The following is a 20166-nucleotide window of genomic DNA, read 5'->3' on the forward strand; positions in this document are numbered from 1 at the left end:
TGCAAGTGTCTATATATAGACTTGTGTGAAAAAAATCAACATTTTTTTTGTACACTTTTAGGGGGGAGGGGGGGGGGTCTCGAAAAAGTGTACTCTTTGTACACTTGTGAAAATGTTGATTATTGTGAACGGCCCCTTATTTCAACCAAATTATCATTTGAAGTTAAAATATATGTAATTACAAACATTTTACTTAATGTGCTTAATTTGTAGGTTAAAGGTCTCTCCTTTCACATCAAGTGAAGATGGCATCAAACGTTACAGCGCAATCAGTGTTGGAGAAGATTAGTGTGGATCATCTGGAATGCTCCATCTGCACCAACCGTTTCAGGCAGCCCAAACTGCTGGACTGTTTGCATACTTTTTGCCTGCAATGTCTCCAAGAGCTCAGACAGAGCCAAGATCCTAGTGGTACAAAGCTGACATGTCCTCTGTGCAGATGTGAAACCATGTTGAAAGGGTCTGGGGTTGCTGATCTCCCTAATAACTTTGCATTCAGTGCCCTGGTGGAAGAAGTTACAATGCAGGAAAAGCTACTGGAAGGGCAAGGGTCAAAAATCAAATGTCAAAACTGTGATGAGGAGAATCAGGCTATTTCAAGATGCATGGACTGTGATCATTTCCTCTGTCAAGAATGTCAAAAGGCTCATGGACGTATGACTTTGATGAAATCTCACAAAATCTACACACTGGCTCAACTTCAATCAGGACAAATTGTTTATAAGAGTAAACTAAGAGATGAAGTTCCCAAATGTTGCAAGCATCCAGATCAGAATCTTAATGTCTACTGCAACTCATGTGAGCGAGTCATATGCACAACTTGCTCTGTACTTGATCATGCAAAACACTCACTCACTGGATTACCTGAGGCCGCAGAAAAATGTAAGAAGAAGGTCACAGACATGGTCCGAAAAAGTGAGAACAGAAAAACAGAAATGAGCAGCACCATAGAAGAAACGTGCAAATCTCGCAAGGAGCTGGACACCATGTTTGCCAACGCTCAAAAGAAACTCTCCAAAAAGGCTAAAGAGGAGATTACAAAGATCAAATTGGAGGTTGCAAGGATAGAACTGGGGATTCCAAAAATCCAAAAGGAAGAACAGAAATTAAAGCAAGAGATGGACAGGATTTATCAACACAGAGTCAGAACATTTGAAGCTGCTCAGGCTACCAACAGGAAAGAGGTGACACAGACAGAGCACAAGCTAGAGGAGGTGAAACAACTCATGAATCAAGCAAGTTGCTGTGAGATTCTTGAACTTCAGCAGAAACTCTTGCATAACCTTGGTGAATTGACAGGGAAACAGCCACAGCAAGTTCCTGACAAGTTGACCTTCATGGACTTTGAAGAAGGTGAGAGGTCACTTGGGAGACTCATTCTGGAGGAAGAGCCACAGGCTGCTGCAAGATCATGTGTGAAGGAGAAATGGGAACTGAAGACTGAAGTCAAGAACTTTGAATTAAGAAATGCATTCATAGCACATGTTGCATCACTCTCTAGCAATAAAATATTTGTACTATCTAAAAATTATACTGGAAACAGTGGTGCACTATTCACAGCTTCAATTCCCACTAGTTACCAGGAACCATCTCCTATCCCACAAAGGCTACATATCAATGGCCTCACTGATGATGTAAGGTGTATTGCAGTGAGCAAGGATGGCAAGCTCTTTGTTCTAGATGGTCCAGAAGTCAAGGTCTTCAACAAGCAACATCAGCTCCTCCATCAGTTCACACCAGGTAGAGGGTCAGACAGCCAACCAACATGCCTTGCAGTGGATGACAGCAATTTGATGGCAGTGGGTTACAAAGGCCAGAATGAGATATCTCTACACAACCCAGATGGATCTCTCATTAGGAGAATGTCTGTCCCAATGATCGGTAATTATCTGACAGTGTACAATCACTGCCTGATCTACACAAGCTGGAAAAACAAAATGTTGGTATGTGTAGACTACTATGGTGCCAGTGTATTCTCAGTAGATATCAGCATACAGGGGGGTTGGTACCCTAATGGTGTGTGCTGTGGTAGTGATGGCAACATCTATATTGCTGTGGGTGGATATTCAACAGGTTTTATTCTGCATTACAGTCCTGATGGCAAGTACATTGGATGTGTGATCAAGGGATGTGGTCGTCCACGTGGCACCACATTCACGTCAGATGGTGATCTGGTAGTGGCTGCAGAACAGTTAGTAAAGGTTTATCACCAACTGTAAGGACAGATTAAACTGGGCTTCCATTGTAACCACCAACCACTTCCATCAGATATTGAACATGGCTATCACTGAAAAAGAACTTTAAACCTAACCAAACTCAGCCCATCAAAGTTCAACAGCAGGTTTTGTTTCAATATGTTGGGATAGGTACACTACCCCTAAACTGATGGTCTTTTACACTGGGGTTGGCATACCTCCAGAAACTGTTCAACAGTGTGTGTGTGTGTGTGTGTGTGTACAATGTCCCACGTGGGTGTTAAAATTTGCCAGAATGGGTATGTTCCTTAAGTAAATTAGGCTGGGGAGTGACGGTTTCAGTTCATCCCCTCAAATTACATTCTACAATACTGTATATTTGGTTTAATTCTAAGGTCTTTGGTCTCTGTATGTGTTGACTCTAATACCTCAACCACTTTCCCTTTGGAAAACCTTGGACTTCAACACCCAGCCTACTTCCTATATAATGTTAGATCCTGTGGCCCAATAATGAGGGCAAAGGAACAGGCGCGGATTCCAGGATTTCTTTAGACGGGGGGCACACCTTAAAAGCATTTGCTCTGAGGACTAATGCGAGCGTGGAGCACGAAGTCCTTACGGCGTGGGGTTCGGGGCCCGCTGAAGGGCCCCGGGAAATTTTGAATTCTAGATGCTCTGTGGCGCAATCTGACGCAATTCCTGGTCGCTTTCCCCCTGAATTATTTGTGCAAAAGTTGATGGTCTTGTATGGATTTAAAAAAAATATACATTTAAAAAATGTAGCTTAAAATATAAATTTTAAGCTACTGTGTACTTTAAAGTTGCAAACCATGTATTTTCGTCTTCATAATTTCTTGCCTTGTATTTAAAAAAAAAAAAAGGAATTGTATTGACTTAGATTGCAAACTGTTGCAATGGGGGATGCGCTGAGGCATTTGCTCCAAGGACTAATGCGAAGGTGGAGCAGTGTCTTACGGTGTGGGGTTCGGGGCCCACTAGCTGAAGGCCCCGGGAAATTTTTGATTCTATAGAAGTTCTGTGGTGCAAACTGAGGCGATTCCTGGCCCCATTTCATCAAAATGTTGTGAAGATTATTAGGGTTTTTTTTTCATTATTGCTTCGGTTTGCGGTAACACTATGTCTTTTATTAATTTTTTGTTCATTGGTTTGAATTGTACTCTTGTATTTCTTAATACAGGCCCAGTTAAGTTTCTTTTGTTCTTCACTTGATAAGCAAGTATTTTCGACTGCATAAACAATTTCTTGCATTTTATTTTTGTAAAGGAATCGGATAAGCTTAGTTTGTAAACTGTTTTAAGGATGCGTCGGGAGATCTGCCCCGAGGACTTACATGTATAATGCGGAGCGCAATGTCTTTCGGCGTGGGGTCCGGGAATTGTTTTGATAATTAGATGCTCTGTGGTGCAATCTGAGGCGATATCTGGCCCCTCTTTCCCTGAGTTATTTGAGCAAAATGTTTTAAGTTAAATAAAGATTTTTTTCATTGGTTTAATATACACGTATACTCTTTCTTTAACAAGCCTTTTAAGTTTCTTCTATTTTTCACTTGATTTTTCGTCTGCATAATTTTTTAGTGCATTTTATTTTTGAAACGGAATTGTATAGACTTAGTTTGTAAACTTTTGCAAGGATGCTTTTACTAATGTTTTGTATCAAGTATAAATTTTCAGTTTATCAATAAGATAAATTATTAGGTAATAGGGGAGAAGAAAGACTCTCGATGTTTATCAGCGGTTAAACCAAACGAAAATGGTGTTTCGTCAGAAAAAAAGAACCTTGTATAATAATTTTTATATTCAAGGACTCCACTATTTTATATTTATACTTTCTACGATGTACTACAGGACTTTTAAAGCTCCCATCGATCTCATGTTATTTATTGGTCACTGTTTATTGACAGATTCGTACCCTTAATTTAAGTGGAACGGTCCCAAGCTGAACACGTGTAGCTCGGCTATACAAGGCTTTTCAAGGGTCATTTTTGTAAGAAAAGTGCTTATTGGAAGACAACTTTGAGAGAAAAATGATCCCTGGATTTAACACAATGAATTTTACATGGAAGAAAGAGGGACTCAATTGTCAAGTGTCTCAATTCGTCACCGTTTTCATGTAGAGCCACATTTGTAGATTTGGAAGAAAAAGCGCAAAAGAAGTTTCGCATATTTCAAAACTGCCAAAAATACCACTTTGCAACCACTTTGTGCAGCAAGAAAACCATCACACGATTCTTCGAGAGCTGAATTTTTACATGAACCCAGTAATAAGACTTACATGTAATACAGCAGTTAATTGGTGAAAGTTAATTAGTAAAGATATGTGGCTCTTCGTGAAAATGCAAAATCAGGTTTCCGACATATCGGCCCTTTCTGTTCAACGTGTATTTCCATAGGCGCGCTTGAGTCATAGTGAAAAGTTTGGGGCCCAAACGCGCAAAAGATCACTGTGTGTGAGACAGCTCCACAGCTTGTCCAAATGACCTTGCGGTTTGCATACCGCACGCAACACGCTGACCAGTACCACATACATGTAGGATCCCCCACAGGTACATCATGCAAACTGAGGGACACGTCCATCCGTCCTCCATGCATATAGCAAGCAGCCTTTGTATAACTGTTTTTGGCATTTCAACGATCTGTTCACACATATTTTGTCACAAACCACGAGTGTTCAAACACATAAAGTATGCATAAAATGACATTGTTAAATGAACAAGAAAACAAACTAGACTAAGGTAAACAGGTTATAAAAACAAAACATTCAGTGCCAATGACAAGTTGCATTAAGTATATAGCTTCGACAAGTCCACAAACATGTCACAAAAGTGAACATTAAGGCCTGAAAAATACACGTCAACTACTTAAACGAAATCAGTGGTCCTCATGTGCATGTACATGTACATGAGGACCACTCATAGAGCTGTATGATACAGCTCTATGACATGTGCATGTTCATACTGCATGATAATCCACTGCAAACATTGTAATAACCCCCGAGTCAGTGGAACGGCCCAACACAACAATGCAGACTTACATGTAGGTCACGTGCACTCACAAGACTGACCTCTGCAACAAATCCAGTCAATTGGGGGAAAACTTTGACGAAAAAATGATCAGTGGTTTCTTAACCAATAAAATCGAGCTTTATATGAATAGAAAGAGAACTTCATCCTCTTTACAAAACCGCTACCCCCAGTGTGCGGTGACATTGGGTTCTCGAGATACGTTGAGATAAACAACCAAAGATCTGTCACAAACGGTCATTTTCGGTTCCGCTCCATAGGAAAATCATACCCCACATTTTCAAGAAAAAAATGATCAGTGGTTTTTCTGCTTTTCCAAGCCAGATTTAGTTAGACTTACAGCCAGAAGAATGAATTTTCATAATCTGCAACCCCCAGATTTGTGCGACCGTCCGTTCTGAAGATACAAGGAATTTAGTGTAAAATATGGGCTTTGTCGTCATTTCCCACGTTAAAGCTTGTGTGGAAATTTCCGGTTGAGCAGTTGCTTGCTACTTTTTATTATGACGCGCGCACAGCTGAAAATGTAACAATGATATGTGGCTCTTCGTGAAAACTGAAATCTCATTTGACCTACATATTTCAGTGCAATGGGTTTTGTACGCGTTCAAAGCGCCAAAATGTATGTGGCTCTTCGTGAAAACGCAAAATGCATTTTTCAAGATTTTTTCACCTTGCAACATTAATGTAACTTGGAAATTAATGATGTGTTTCTTACAGAAACATGTCAAAATGGTTAAGTACATATTGTTTTAAAGCAAAATATTGAAAATGGTAAGTTTGGACATATGTGGCTCTTCATGAAAACGGTGACGAATTTTGAGAGGTTTGACCGTGTTAAAGCTTCGTGTAGAAAATCCAGGGAGCAGATGCGCGCTAGTTTTCATGATTACTCAGTGTGATTTTGAACCAAAGCGATATTTTTAAAAGTAAATCATAATGCAATCCGTTGGTTGTCTCTTTCACAGTGCTTTGTGAGTGCCTCATCAAATTAATATTAGCTTTATTACATTCACAACCAAATTGAAAATATAAACCTTGTGCATTCTACTGCAATGATACATGGATGTTTGTAAATGTGGTTGGTATGATGGATGTACATTTGTAAACTGAAATCTTTTTTCTTTGCCTTTCTAAAATGTGAATAGTTGAATACGACAATAGAAGATGCATTTGGGACATTCTCTGAATTTGGGGTCAACTTTTTCTTGTCCCTATAGGTATGTCTGGCATCTACGATTTTGAAATAGCAGATGCACTCCTTTATGTGTGTACTCTTCCTCCAAGAATGCTTCTGTGAACCAAATGACCTACCCAAGAAGTATTAATTAGTTTGAAGTCATTTGGGATGCCACTTGAATGGCAAATGATACATTTCAGAGGTTACAGGGACAGGAAAAATGTCTGACTTTGGACTCTAAATGTATAGAATGAACTAGTTGTGAGAAGTTTCCATATCATTACAATAATAGTTTAGTTTACTCCATAAATGATTGAGGCTTTTGCTTCTTTGAATAAGTATAATTGGTTTGCTACATGCTGATAGACCAAGTAGTCTAAATGAAGCAATGAGCATTTGCTTTCATTACAGAATATCTCTCCAAGAGAATGCAGCTTCCATGACAACAATGGCACTTCAGCCAAGATCCAAAGTCTGTTATCTTACCAATCAGCATCTCACATACATTTCAGCTGCATTTACCACTGGGCATGTGTGACTCCTGGGGTTATTTGCGTATGTAATTACATGTAGGGCTGCCTATTTTACACCGATGATGCGACTCACAAAGATATCTTTGTATTTTATCATTTATAGACCACTTAATTTGGGAGCCGTACGTTGTTATTGTATCACTGGTTTAATAGTGCATTCGATGTATATTTTGTCGAAGACATTTTTAAAAACTCTTTCTGAGAACGTAGAAACAGTGATTTTTATGAAACACCGTCTTTTCTGAGGTGTAATTTGTTTACATTTAGGACCATTTTGATTTTCAACAAAAACATAATTTCAGAGGTTTCCCCAACATTCATACTTGTACACAATGGTAGAGGGGATCATCAAGTAATCAGATTTGTGAACAAATTTTCGCTTGATGTCTATTATTTCTTGATTTGACCGCATTTGCTCTCAAATATTGTACGATCTTAGAAATTGGTTTGCTAGGTGCTGATAGACCAAGTAGTCTAAATGAAGCAATGAGCATTTGCTTTAATTACAGAATATCTCTCCAAGAGAACTCAGCATCCATTATGATGGCATTTCAGCAAAGATCCAAAGTGTGTTATTTTACCAATCAGCATCTGCAACTTTCTAAAGGTACCAGCGACATAACTAGGGTTGGAAGGTTTTTGTGGGTATGAGGATAATTTCATTTTTCATGGGCTTTTTTTTTTTTTCAAAGACTTTGGAATAGTACTTTCTATTGAAAAGGTGGATACAATGAAAATGGAATGTCATCAGTATTTTCTTGCACTCCGATTTACAGTATTTCAGGGGGAACACTGGGGCATTAAAAACATCTCAATAAACTGTTTATACTGTATATGATTGGCTCAATAGATTATAGTGGGCAGCTATTGAAAACATACATTTGTACATGTACAAACTCAACTACCCAGAATGTAATCAAGTTGTGTGGTTCTTCTAATACTTTGTAGATTAAATGAGATTAAAAACATTGTTAATTTGTGAAATAAATGTAAAAGTACAAGTCAAAGACAGATTGCATAAACGAAGGTCATTTTTTTCATAATTCAGGTTTCATTCTACATGTTTTGGAAAATATGCAAACGAATTTACAATTTTTTTAGTTTGAACACGTAAACATCACATCCTTAGCATCACGTAACATAGGCCTATCGTTACAGCCCATGTGACACAGCCTAATTTGCTAACATAATTCACAACGTAAAAGCATGATAGATGTCGTGTCTATAGTTTTACTAGATGTACATGACAACGGGTTTAAGAACCAATACAGAAGGCGCCTGCTGAATGGTCTCGAGGTCAATTAGACGCAGTCTTGTTTTGCATAATAATCGACGAATCTCTCGGATATCATAGATCCTCGCTGTACAAGGGGATATTACATAGACTACCTTAGCACCTATCCCTGTACAATTAAGAACGATTCACAATGCAGTGTGAGTATGCCAACAAGTGTTTGCCTCAAGAGGCCACTTTTCAACTTAACAGTCTATTTAAAAGTATACTAACTTCTACAAAATGAACTTACCTGTACATGGAAGTACATTGGGGAATCTGTTCTTGTTTTTGCAGACAGGTTTCTGTGCTTCCTAATACAGTTGACTGCCACTGACATTTCATACAGCACCTACAGTTCAAAGTGAACAAATTGACAACATACTACTTTTTCTCTCTCTAGCTCGGACTTCAATTACAATTAACAATTGTTGACAGGTGTGATGTGGGATATGACAACACCCTAGGTGTGCATTTCACCTCTGGTTCTATGCACCCTGAGGGGGTTAAAAACGGCATATCCCACATCACAGCGGTCAACAATTGTATTGTTACATCGTATCAGTAATTCAATATGATAAATGCTTGTAACCATCTATGCAAGAATTATTAGAAATCAGTGCGGTGTAACCGGTGATAACTGCAGGCTTACCCGCCGGACATGAGACTGAGTGGTTGTGTGTACATTGAACTCAGCTCAGTCCAGCGCGCATACAGGTCCTACACGCCCGTGCAACACGCATTGTACATGTATATGAGGTTAGCCATTGTGCGTATGTTTTTATAGACTAAACATGAGGCCGTTCTCGACCAATGACATTACAGTATCCGAGCACACGTTATTAAACATATCAAGTTATGTTTTGCTGGCTAATTAAACATTTAGGCCATCAGCTGGATGTTAAAATTCGTTCGTTCACTCAAGCAATCGCGGTTCTAGATTTTCTTGACAATTCTACTGAAATACACTACCAAAGAATGATATTGTAGAAGTTCTCCACATTTCGTCCTGCAGTTTTTTGATGTGACTCGAAAAAGTGAACTATTTGTTTATTGCAAAAGTTCAAAGACGTACCGCGCTACGTTAAAAAAAATCCTTCACGTATGATGCAATCGTACCATGTGACGTGAACTGTCCAATAAGACATCAGATAGGAGGTCGTAGGTCATGACACCCAACAAATGGTGGCGTCCATTGCTCATGGTGCGTCAACGTTTAATGTAAACATCAACCGATTGCAAATGTGTTTTAATGCATATAGAATCTGTCAAGTTTGAGGGAAAAAAGGATCTTATGTCCGGAGATATTTGAAGTTCACTGCCAAAGAGGGGCTTGCAGAGTTTCGACGTCCGTATATAGTTTCAAATTGCACCTCACAAACATTAATTTGTGATGACTACATGTACATGATGATGTCAAGAATTCCTACTACAAAAAAGAATTTAGAATTCAGCATGTTCTGTTTGCGAGATATGGCTTTAGGTTTAAAAATTCATAAATTCATTACAAATCATACAATCATGTCATAGTGACATCACATCGATCATGTATCGCCTAAAACACATCCCAGTCTAGTGTCTACCAACATACCAAATCTGAACCAAATCGGACTTGTAGTACTCTAGATATACACATGTAGGAACTTAAAATGTGCACCAATAGAGATGATGTCACGTGACCCCTGATGATGTCATGATGACATAACTCTTCTGGAGACGAGTTCACAATGGAGTCTATACAGAAGTTGAGTTTTATGGGAAAATGACTTTGTCTTTATTGTACCAAAAGTACTTGGTGGAATAAATCATGTACAAAGTATAGAAAGTTCGAACATAATTGATCATTTTGTTCAAGAAGTAACAGGTGAAAAAAGATTGTCATTTTTTTCAACGAAAATTGCCTGTACATTGTAATTTGACACCCGTTCATGTCATCCTAACAGAGTAATATGCACTACTAGGGATGAGGGTTGATATATGTCAAAAGTTACAAGTTTGTACCATATACCGTTAAGGAGAAAACCTGAAGTGAATTATTGTCCAGAAAAAAAGAAATAAAGAAAGAAGATTTATCAGAAAAATAAACAGTCGTCAGGGTGTGCGCGGCTACTCAATAAGTCATTTTTTTCACTTGCCACCATGACTGACCTCGGGGCATATACAACCATGGAGCTATAACATGAAACCAGTGGCGTCACCAGACTTTTCAGTCTGGGGGGCACAGGGGGGCACCAGCATTTGATGGGGGGGGGGGGCACTTAGGTGGATACGGATCGCCGTCCTGGGGGAGGGGTCTAAGGGGAGGGGGAAAATTTTCGCATACGGAGGATGGGCTAGATGCAAAATGGTGCCACATTTGATGCTAAATTCGATCTGAAGATATCTCAAGAAATTGCTATTTTTGAGGTAATGATTTTAACAACGCGCAGAATTTTGCAGAGGATAGGGGGGCACCAGCATTTGATGGGGGGGGGGGGCACTCGGGGGGGCACTAGGTTTTCCAGGGGGGGGCACGTGCCCCCCCTGGCCCCCCCTTGGCGACGCCACTGCATGAAACGGATACAGGACAACTCGTTCGTGACAAACTTGTACGCAGGACAACTCGTACGCGGACCAACTCGTTCACAGTCCAATTCCTACACGGGCCAACTCATAGGCATGAGCATAGACTAGCGTAGTACGCACTGTCCTGGCCCACACCGTGTGCTATACAACAAGTCAATACCACCCGTAGTGTGAATTTAAATCGTGTATCAAAAACGGTCTGCTGCATTTGTAGACTTTAACATACACTGCTAAATACAGTGCCCTTCGTATGTGTAAATCAAATCAGTGCATGTCTGGACAAATTCTCCGTGCTAGTCGGTGCTTGTTGCCCAACTCACACTAGGTGGTCATTTAGCCTACGCATGGTGTGCGCGATTGTGTATCGCATTCTCCTGCACTCTGGAAACAAACAGTTATGTTTGCTTTTGGAATTCCAAAAATGTATTTAACTAAAAATTAAGTGCCAATAAAACTATTTGTGGTCGATGATTACTGACTCTGTCCAATCTGGAAAAGGTATCGTTCAGTTTATTTAACTTGGCTTATTTCATGTTAGCCCCATAAATGTGGCCTATTTACTGGACTGCCTCCGTAAACATAGGCCACACATCCACATGTACAAAAATCGTGTCGACAAATGCCAAATTTTGATTTTCACATTTAGGCTTAGTTTGTAGGATTTTTTGGCTTTAGAAGCATACTCACCCTCTTTATAGGCTAGTCAGAAAGTGCTGCCTTTTTGAGATGTCTAATTTTTGTGAAATTTCATGTTGAAATTTTGATACGCAAACGTGTAAAAATGAATCTGGAAATTTCACGAAAAATATACATCTGAAAAAGGCAGCACTTTCTGATTAGCCGATAAAGAGGGTGAGTATGCTTCTAAAGAAAAAAAACCCTACAAACTAAGCCTAAATGTGAAAATCAAAATTTGGCAAAGTCGACACGATTTTTGTACATGTGGATGTGTGGCCTATGTTTACGGAGGCAGTCCAGTAAATAGGCCACATTTATGGGGCTAATTTCACGTATGAGTTGGCATGTGTATGAGTTGACTAATCTGTGTACGAGCTGGCTTGCATACGAGCTGACATTTTTTGGTTCCTGCACACTCTTTAGGCCTTCTTCAAAAAATGTGACACAAGACATCAGATAGCCCCAGTAGTGTGGCCGCGGTAGTGATGCGCTCCACCTCATGGCCACATGCCAGGTTCCCTAAACTATCGAGGAGTTTGTCCGAAACAAATCACAAATCTTTTACATATGGTTGTATTCTGTTATGTCTCAGCTTCTTTCCTCCGGGTTGTTTAGTTGTCCTTATATCAAATTTTTCGAGAAATTAAAGCATCTTTCTGAAGCCCATATGCAACCAAAAATTGTCTGTTGATGGCAGCCATTTTTAATGTAAGAAGCGATGACCCAAAAGCTGTGACGTCGCATATATGCAAATCAATCTTGTCACTCAGGCATGCAAGTTGCGATTCAACAGCTGTTTCTTGTACAATGGATTCGGTTGAGAATGAGGGATTGTACAAGAAACAGCCGCAGCCACACTATTGGGCCTTTGTATATTGAACTTTCGGTATTGGGGCTTATATTTCTGTGGAATTGCCCATAACTGTTTGGTTTAGAGTATTGAATAAACCAAGGTTTCACTCACCTATATTTTTATTCACATGTAGACTGCGTGCAGATTTTGCTCAAGTCAAGCAGCAAACCTCCAAATTGTCACAAAAGTCTAAACTCGATCTTTGCAGTTCATTTAAATTCAAGTTCATGATGAAATGAACCCGTGGCAAGCAACTCATGGGGCAACTAAGTTCCAGTTCAAGTGACCAGTCAAAACTCAGTTCATTGGTTTTCCCGTGCATCACTTGATTTGCCGAATTGAAGTGCGGTCTCAGCAGGCTCGTCATGCAGACTCCGCTGGGCCTGTCGGAAGCTGTGCCGATTCGGTGGTCGGTGGTGAGGCCACTCTTTACCCGGAGTTAATCCTTTCAAGACTAGTTTTTTGTAAAATGTAGCTCACAACAATTTCCACTCGCCAAGCTGGTGCAGAAGACTCACCCAGCACTCAGTAAGTTGCTGAAAAGGATGTAAACATGTAGCTAGCTGCAGAGAAGTAGAAGTTTGAAGTACAAAGTAAATATATCCTCGGCGCGACGGAGGTACAGAAAAAGGCCAGATTGTGTGGGCGAACGGCGCTGCAAGAAGTCCCAGCCAGAGTACAGCGGCGTGTTTGCACGTACATCACGATAGTCTGGTTCCCAGGCCAAAAGATTCTGACTATTTCTCACGAGTTCTATTTCTGATTATTTGTTTATTGTTGATTTTACACGACTTACATTTGTACTTTTGCACGTCGCATAGAAACTTCGACTCAATTCAATAGCGCCCTCTGTTGAGCACTTCGGCATAATTTTGTTGATATAAAGCGCGCGCCACGTGTATATTAAGTAATTTCAAATTACAGGCAACAACCAGTGTACACAACGCCCCCATTCCCTTGATTAGATTTTGTTTTCGGATATAGCGCCCTCTATACGACCAAAAAAAAGCAATGTAGCGCCCTCTATCTATTGTGTTGAATGAACTTTGCTGACAAGAAGTGAATATCTAATAAAAGTTATAAAGATCATGGAACAAAACCAAACACTGTGAAGTGATTACAATTTTTAGTAATTGGATGAGGTTTTTATATTTCATTTAAATAAGGCTCATTTTAGCATACTGCTGACGTATTTCAGAGAGAAAAACAAAATCGTTTCTATAGATATGTTTGGCTTATTTTAACACTACTGAACATCTAGTCAGCCAAGGAATTTCGGTGTTTTTTTTTCTCTGAGGTGGAGTTCAAAGACTCCGTTTATTCTGATTTATCTTTGCATATCACAACAAAGAACAGATAACAAACAAACATAATTAACAAAGTAAAGCAAAAAAACAACAAAAAAACAACAAATACAATCATGAGGTAATGGAAAAAAATACAAAACAATTAACATATATCAATATAAACCCAATAAACCTGGAAACATATAAACAGGAAACACTTAATAGGCAGTACATTAATACGTAAACAAAATTCAAAAAAAAAAAAAAAAATATTTAGCAAATAGAATCATCAAAGGACAATAGACACAGATAGACATGCAAACATTATATCTAGGCGTGTCACCTTTTTCTGTGGTCGATCCCTATATGTTTGTGTTCTACAAAAAAAGTCACATTTTGTGCTTTTTAAAGATCACCTTTGACCTCATTCACATCCAGCAAGAATTGGAGCTATTTCTGGTATAGCAGCTGCATTGTAGCGATAGACACGCCAAGTTTATAATAAACTTAATACGACTAGAATTAAGCCCAAGTGACAAATCTTTTTGATATTTCATTGAAAATTTCAGATATTTCTTGAGAAAGGTAAACGATGATTATGAACATTTTACCCTATAATTCCAACATGTTCTTACCTAGAATGACTTAAAAAGCACTTTAACAAAAATAAATAATGAACATTCATAAAGTGCAACAATCCGTTTAAAAGACACTCAAGGCGCTTTACAAAATCAAAAAATAAACCATTATAATAATAATCAATGAAGAAACAAAATTGTAACTGTAACGTAACAATGTGTGAAAATATCAATACAAAGAATTAAGATGTCAAAGATAAAAACAAACAAAAAAGCTTAATAAACACACAACCCAATAAACGCAACAAAACATGAAAAATGCACTAGAACCAAATCAACATACACCCCCTTAAAAAAGAAAAAAACTGCAATTTTTAAAGAAAGGAATCAAATACGAAAAATATAAAGTATCCAAATTAAAAACACCTATTATATACACATACAAAAATTATACAAACACACATGCAAATTACCAATAAAAACCCATAGAGACCTTGAACGAAAGAATTGATGATAAAACAGAAACAATCAAATGTTTGTCTGATCGCATGCCAATGACAAATCCAATACAATTTAGAAGGAACCCTGTCCCATTCTATTAAAGCTACAGGTTGATCTGTACTGATAACATATCGTTTCATACAAAAGGAAAAATGATCACTGCATTCTGAAAGAACAGGTATTATAACGTGCTTTACAACAGACCAAAAGTATCTGACTGGACCACACAGAATGTGCATGAATGTATATTTTAGTATGTGATCACATCGTGCCATATTATGAGCATAAATTTCGTCAGGTGCCTGGAAGAAGGTCGTAATTGGGCCAAGTTAGTCAAAAGATCAAATTCGGTTTTTTCGGGTAATCGATAAAGCTTGGAAATATCTTTTATTTGATATACGTATTGTCTCAAGGGGCTACTTCATTCTGACATAATTAACAATAAACAAACGACGGAAGGAGGTTTCCCATTATTTGTGCCCAGCAAATGGTCGTAAGCGTGTAATTATAATGTAACAAAAAGTTCCAAGCAGGCTAACATCCCACTTAAATTGGTACGCAAAGCCAAGTTTCTTCCCCACAAAAGGATCTTAGGATTCAACATGCCGCTTAAGCGCAAGTTTAATGCAGGGTGAGTTCACATTTAAGGCAGATGGAGTTCCTGGTAAAAGGTTGTAAGCAGAACAATTTAAATAACTTCAAAATTAAGTAATATTTTGAAATATGAATGTTCAATATGATTTTCAATATTAAATACTTTCATGGGCCCAAATTTCAGCCTGATGTGATTTTTCATTTAGAAATGGAAGCACAAAACCTTTCAACTCGATTATCTCCAAAAGTGCGTTTTGCGTGCCTGGGCTGCTTACGTCATTTTCCTTGGCACACAACGATTTCAAGATGGCAGCACCCCATGCAGGGGGTCATAGCCAGGTCAACTTATTCCACTTCTCCAAATCACTACCTCCAGCTTGGGGTGGGGGAAACTCAAACGAGACCGGATTCAAAGGCGGGGACCAATCGAGCGAGGTCTTGTAGACTGGATTGAACAAGTTGATGGTGGACTTTGCTGTGGCCCCGCCCACTGCCCAACCCACATCAGCGTAACATTTGCCATCACTGGCACTGATGGTTGACTCTACTGTGGCCCCACCCACAGCAGCGTAACAACTGTCATCACTGGCGTTGCCGGGCTGATCCTGGAAGCACTGGTTTGGGGGTGGGGAGGGAGGATAGTCATCTGGTAGGAGGACTGGCTCCTTTTCCTCTTACCCTTGACCTTTCTGATGACCAGAGTGATGAGGACGATGACAATAATGAGGAGGACTAAGCAGCGGTAACGGCAATCACTGCGATCATCAGTCCATTTGCCAGGCCTAAAATAATAACATATTTTATAAATTATATTTTTAGCTTTGCATTTTATACGTTGACAATGCGTTGCTGAAGTTTCCATGGTCTTTAGAGCCATCAGATACCGAATTCCAACATTGTATTGCTGCATTGCTGGGGAAGTGTCCAATTCTTGGTTTTTTTTTAATATAATGTTGCACGGATTACAAATGACCCAGGAATTAGTGTTGCATTCCCCACATAAGTTCATGCATGTCAGTGAAATATAACATCCATGAGAATGTCACATGTGAACCCAGATGCATAAATGTCAGGTGAATATGAATATTAATCGTCCTGATTCATAGCCAATCAGAGTGCTCCATCCTGTTTTGGTAGCACGTCCATGCCGTGTGTACAAGGGGTTGCAGATTATTGAAGTTGGCAATTGGAATCAACGTACACACATATGAGGTCAAGGATGTAGGAATCGTTCCTGCGTGTTATTATACCATGCACTTCACATAACCCCGGGACGTTATGAGGTAGTCAACGCCGCTGGTACAGTACGGTATGCCATGGTGCAGGCGGACCAAACCCGGCCAATTACCGACTTGATTCAAGTCTAGGCTATGAGATTGGCCCATTACCTGAGTGAGTTCTGTAGCTGCATATGGTTCCTTCAATGCTTGAAAGCTCCAAGGCAAAGCGCATGTGTTGCATCCCGGGATGGCTTCCTGAAACGTTAATGGAAAGAAAAGCATACATAAGCTCAATGACAGGACCTCTCATACCCTTATGGTTCTACGCCCTGCCCTTTTTGAGCCAATACAGATTTCAAATAGACTGACACCACATTATTGCTGAACATACCTGTTCATCTGTCTGTGATATGTAGAGGTAGGCGTGGCTCTCCCCAATCTCAGCATTCATCTCAGCAATGGACCAATCAGCCTATGGAAGGCAAAAAATATAAATGAATATTCAATTCAGTGCCGAATGAACTGAACTTGGATGCATACAGCTTATTTAAAAAAGAGACAGCTTTAAAGAATGTCAGTTTTGTTATTAACTGACATCACCAGTGCTGGGGTTGGGCAACAGGAAAGCTAGGAACAGCTAATCACTGAAAGAAATGAATTTAGTTATGATGCAGGCATAGTGCTGTTGAATGCTATACATGCATGTAAAACACAAAATGCACAATAGCTACATGTAAAATGTTGACAAATATAAAGAACGTGAAAAAAATATATAGATTTCATAAGTATTTACTGTTGGTTCATTGTTTACTTCTTTTATATTCCATTTTTTGGTCTATACAGCAGACTTGAGTATCCTGATTTGAAACATATCATCGCAGAGCTGACATACTGACGAATATTTAAGCCAAAAGCATGTTTGGAGTAATTCGCGTATGAAGTTGGACATTTTTCAGGGCGTTGTGTTTTACCCCTTAATAATAACCTAATCGAAATAAAATAGGAAACGTAGTATCAATCAGGTTACCTATTTAATCAGAGAAGTTGTCAATTGTATTTGATCGTAAACGTATTCCTCAGTTTGTCAAAAATCTCTAATTGCCGGTTGATCTTCACACTGTTTGTATGCTATTCATCAGTTTGTCGGATCGTGCATGCACATGCACGCAATCTGACAAACTGACAAATAACATTCGTTGGTACTTTGAATGCAATCCTTACATAAGCTGGTTACCAGCGCAACTCAATATTTGTCACTATGTCATATTATGGATTTGTTATTGTGACTGATTCGCCACAGGGAGTGGGGGTGGGGGCGAGTCCAAATCTCAAAATCGAGACAAGAATTAAGAATTTTGGCTTCCTGATGTTTACCTTTCTGATAAACTTGCCTGTCATATTGCTAATATTACCAGCCCAGGACCTTTGGATCCATTTGATATAAAACACAGTCTACATGCTGTATTTGATTTTACTGTGAGCACGTACCAAAGTGCTATATTATCGGACTTTGGGTACTAGTGCAAATATTACCAGCCCAACACCTTTGGACCCATTTGATATAAAACACTGCATTTGATGTTACTATGAGCATGTACCAAAACTCTACACAAGTGGAATACAGGGACTGCAAATGAGTGTACTCAAAATCAGGTGACATGGGCTGTGTGAGAATATAAGCCGTTTTTGTGTAAGCGACATCAGAATTGGCAGAGCAGTGGCTAATTGTATGAATCCATAAGGTAAGGTTTTAAGTTGGTTTATGTGTAAGTCTATCTTTATTAAGCAAACAGTTGATTAACATCACCAATGACACAAAACATATTGGAAATTAAGGCGGATCTGTAATGTAAAACATGTCAGAGTTAATGCTACAGTAGAATATGTGAATTTACTAATTGTATTCATGACAGAAAAACAAGTGACTCCATGTTTGTACTTAGTTAAAAAAAATAATGTAAAACTATTTGGCACAAGTTTTCTACTGATTAAAAAAATCAAATCAAAACTGACTGGAGGATGAGTTTTCTTTCAACAAAATAGTACACCTTTCTTTATAAATATGGACTTGTTCTAGCAAGTGTACGCTTTAAAATACAGGCCAGTTAAAATACCTAAGACATTATTTTATGCTATGTGAACTGTCTGTTATGATCTTTATTTACAGGTGCAAGTTCTATCTACATGTAGGCCGACCCCAATCACATTAATTCAACCAGTCAGAAGATGGCATCTAGTGTTACAGCTCAATCAGTGTTGGAGAAGATTAGTGTGGATCATCTGGAGTGCTCCATCTGCACCAACCGTTTCAGGCAGCCCAAACTGCTGGACTGTTTGCATAGTTTTTGCCTGCAATGCCTCCATGACCTCAGACAGAGCCAAGATCCTAGTGCTACAAAGCTGACGTGTCCTCTGTGCAGACGTGAAACCATGTTGAAAGGGTCTGGGGTTGCTGATCTCCCTAATAACTTTGCATTCAGTGCTCTGGTGGAGGAAGTTACAATGCAGGAAAAGCTACTGGAAGTTAAAGGGTCAGAGATCAAATGTCAAGCCTGTGATGAGGAGAATCGGGCTATTTCAAGATGCATGGATTGTGATCATTTCCTCTGTCAAGAATGTCAAAAGGCTCATGAACGTATGACTGCCATGAAATCTCATAAAATCTACACACTGGCTCAACTTCGATCAGGGGAGATTGTCTACAAGAGTAAACTAAGAGAAGAAGTTCCTAAGTGTTGCAAGCATCCAGATCAGAATCTGAATGTCTACTGCAACTCATGTGAGCAAGTCATATGCACAACATGCTCTGTACTTGATCATGCAAAACACTCACTCACTGGATTACCTGAGGCAGTAGAGAAATGTAAGAAGAAGGTTGCAGAAATGGTCCAAAAAAGTGAAAGCAGAAGAGCAGAATTGAGCACCACCTTAGAAGAGACGTCCGAATCTCTTAAGGAACTGGACACCATGTTTGCAAACACTCAAAAGAAAATCTCCAAGAAGGCTGAACAGGAGATTAGGAAGACCGATCAGGAGATTAGGAAGACCAAACAGGAGATTGTAAAGATCCAACAGGCGGTTGCAAAGATCGAACAGAGGATTTCAAAAATCCACAAGGAAGAACAGAAATTAATGAAAGAGATGGACAGAATTTATAAAGACAGAGTCAGAACAATTGAAGCTACTCAAGCTACCAACAGGAAAGAGGTGACACAGTCAGAGCACAAGCTGGAGGAGGTCAAACAACTCATGAATCAAGCAAGTTGCTATGAGCTTCTTGAACTCCAACAGAAGCTCTTGCATAACCTCAGTGAATTGACAGGGAAACAACCACAGCAAGTTCCTGACAAGTTGACCTTCATGGACTTTGAAGAAGGTGAGAGGTCACTTGGGAGACTCATTGTGAAAAAAGAAGAGCCACAGGCTGTAGCAAAGCAATCACCAAGACCTGGAAGATCATGTGTGAAGGAGAAATGGGAACTGAAGAGTGAAATCGAGAACTTTGAATTAACACATGCATTTATAAAACATGTTGCAGCACTCTCTAAAAATACAATATTTACATCTATAACAAGTTCTGGAAATATTTTTAAAACATTTGCTGGCAACAGTGATAAACTATTCACAGTTTCTATTCCCAAAGTCATCTGCAACAATCACCTTTCCCACA

General features: G+C 39.2%; 2 protein-coding genes across 2 annotated transcripts in view; both read left to right on the forward strand.

Moving 5' to 3' along the window:
- The first annotated feature begins 592 nt into the window (after positions 1-592).
- On the forward strand, positions 593-2347 carry LOC119726934 (E3 ubiquitin-protein ligase TRIM71-like). Its single transcript, XM_038198778.1, has one exon. It carries the CDS (start codon positions 606-608, stop codon positions 2217-2219), a length of 1614 nt encoding a protein of 537 aa, XP_038054706.1. The 5' UTR covers positions 593-605; the 3' UTR covers positions 2220-2347.
- A 16786-nt stretch (positions 2348-19133) lies between these two features.
- LOC119726891 (E3 ubiquitin-protein ligase TRIM56-like) overlaps positions 19134-20166 on the forward strand; it is a 2858-nt gene continuing 1825 nt past the window's right edge. The window contains exon 1 of the mRNA XM_038198743.1: positions 19134-19733. Within this exon, the coding sequence (XP_038054671.1) occupies positions 19134-19733 (600 nt within the window). The remainder of the gene's footprint in view (positions 19734-20166) is intronic.

Source organism: Patiria miniata, unplaced genomic scaffold (assembly GCF_015706575.1).
Source record: "Patiria miniata isolate m_02_andy unplaced genomic scaffold, ASM1570657v1 HiC_scaffold_2, whole genome shotgun sequence".
Lineage (NCBI taxonomy): Eukaryota > Metazoa > Echinodermata > Asteroidea > Valvatida > Asterinidae > Patiria > Patiria miniata.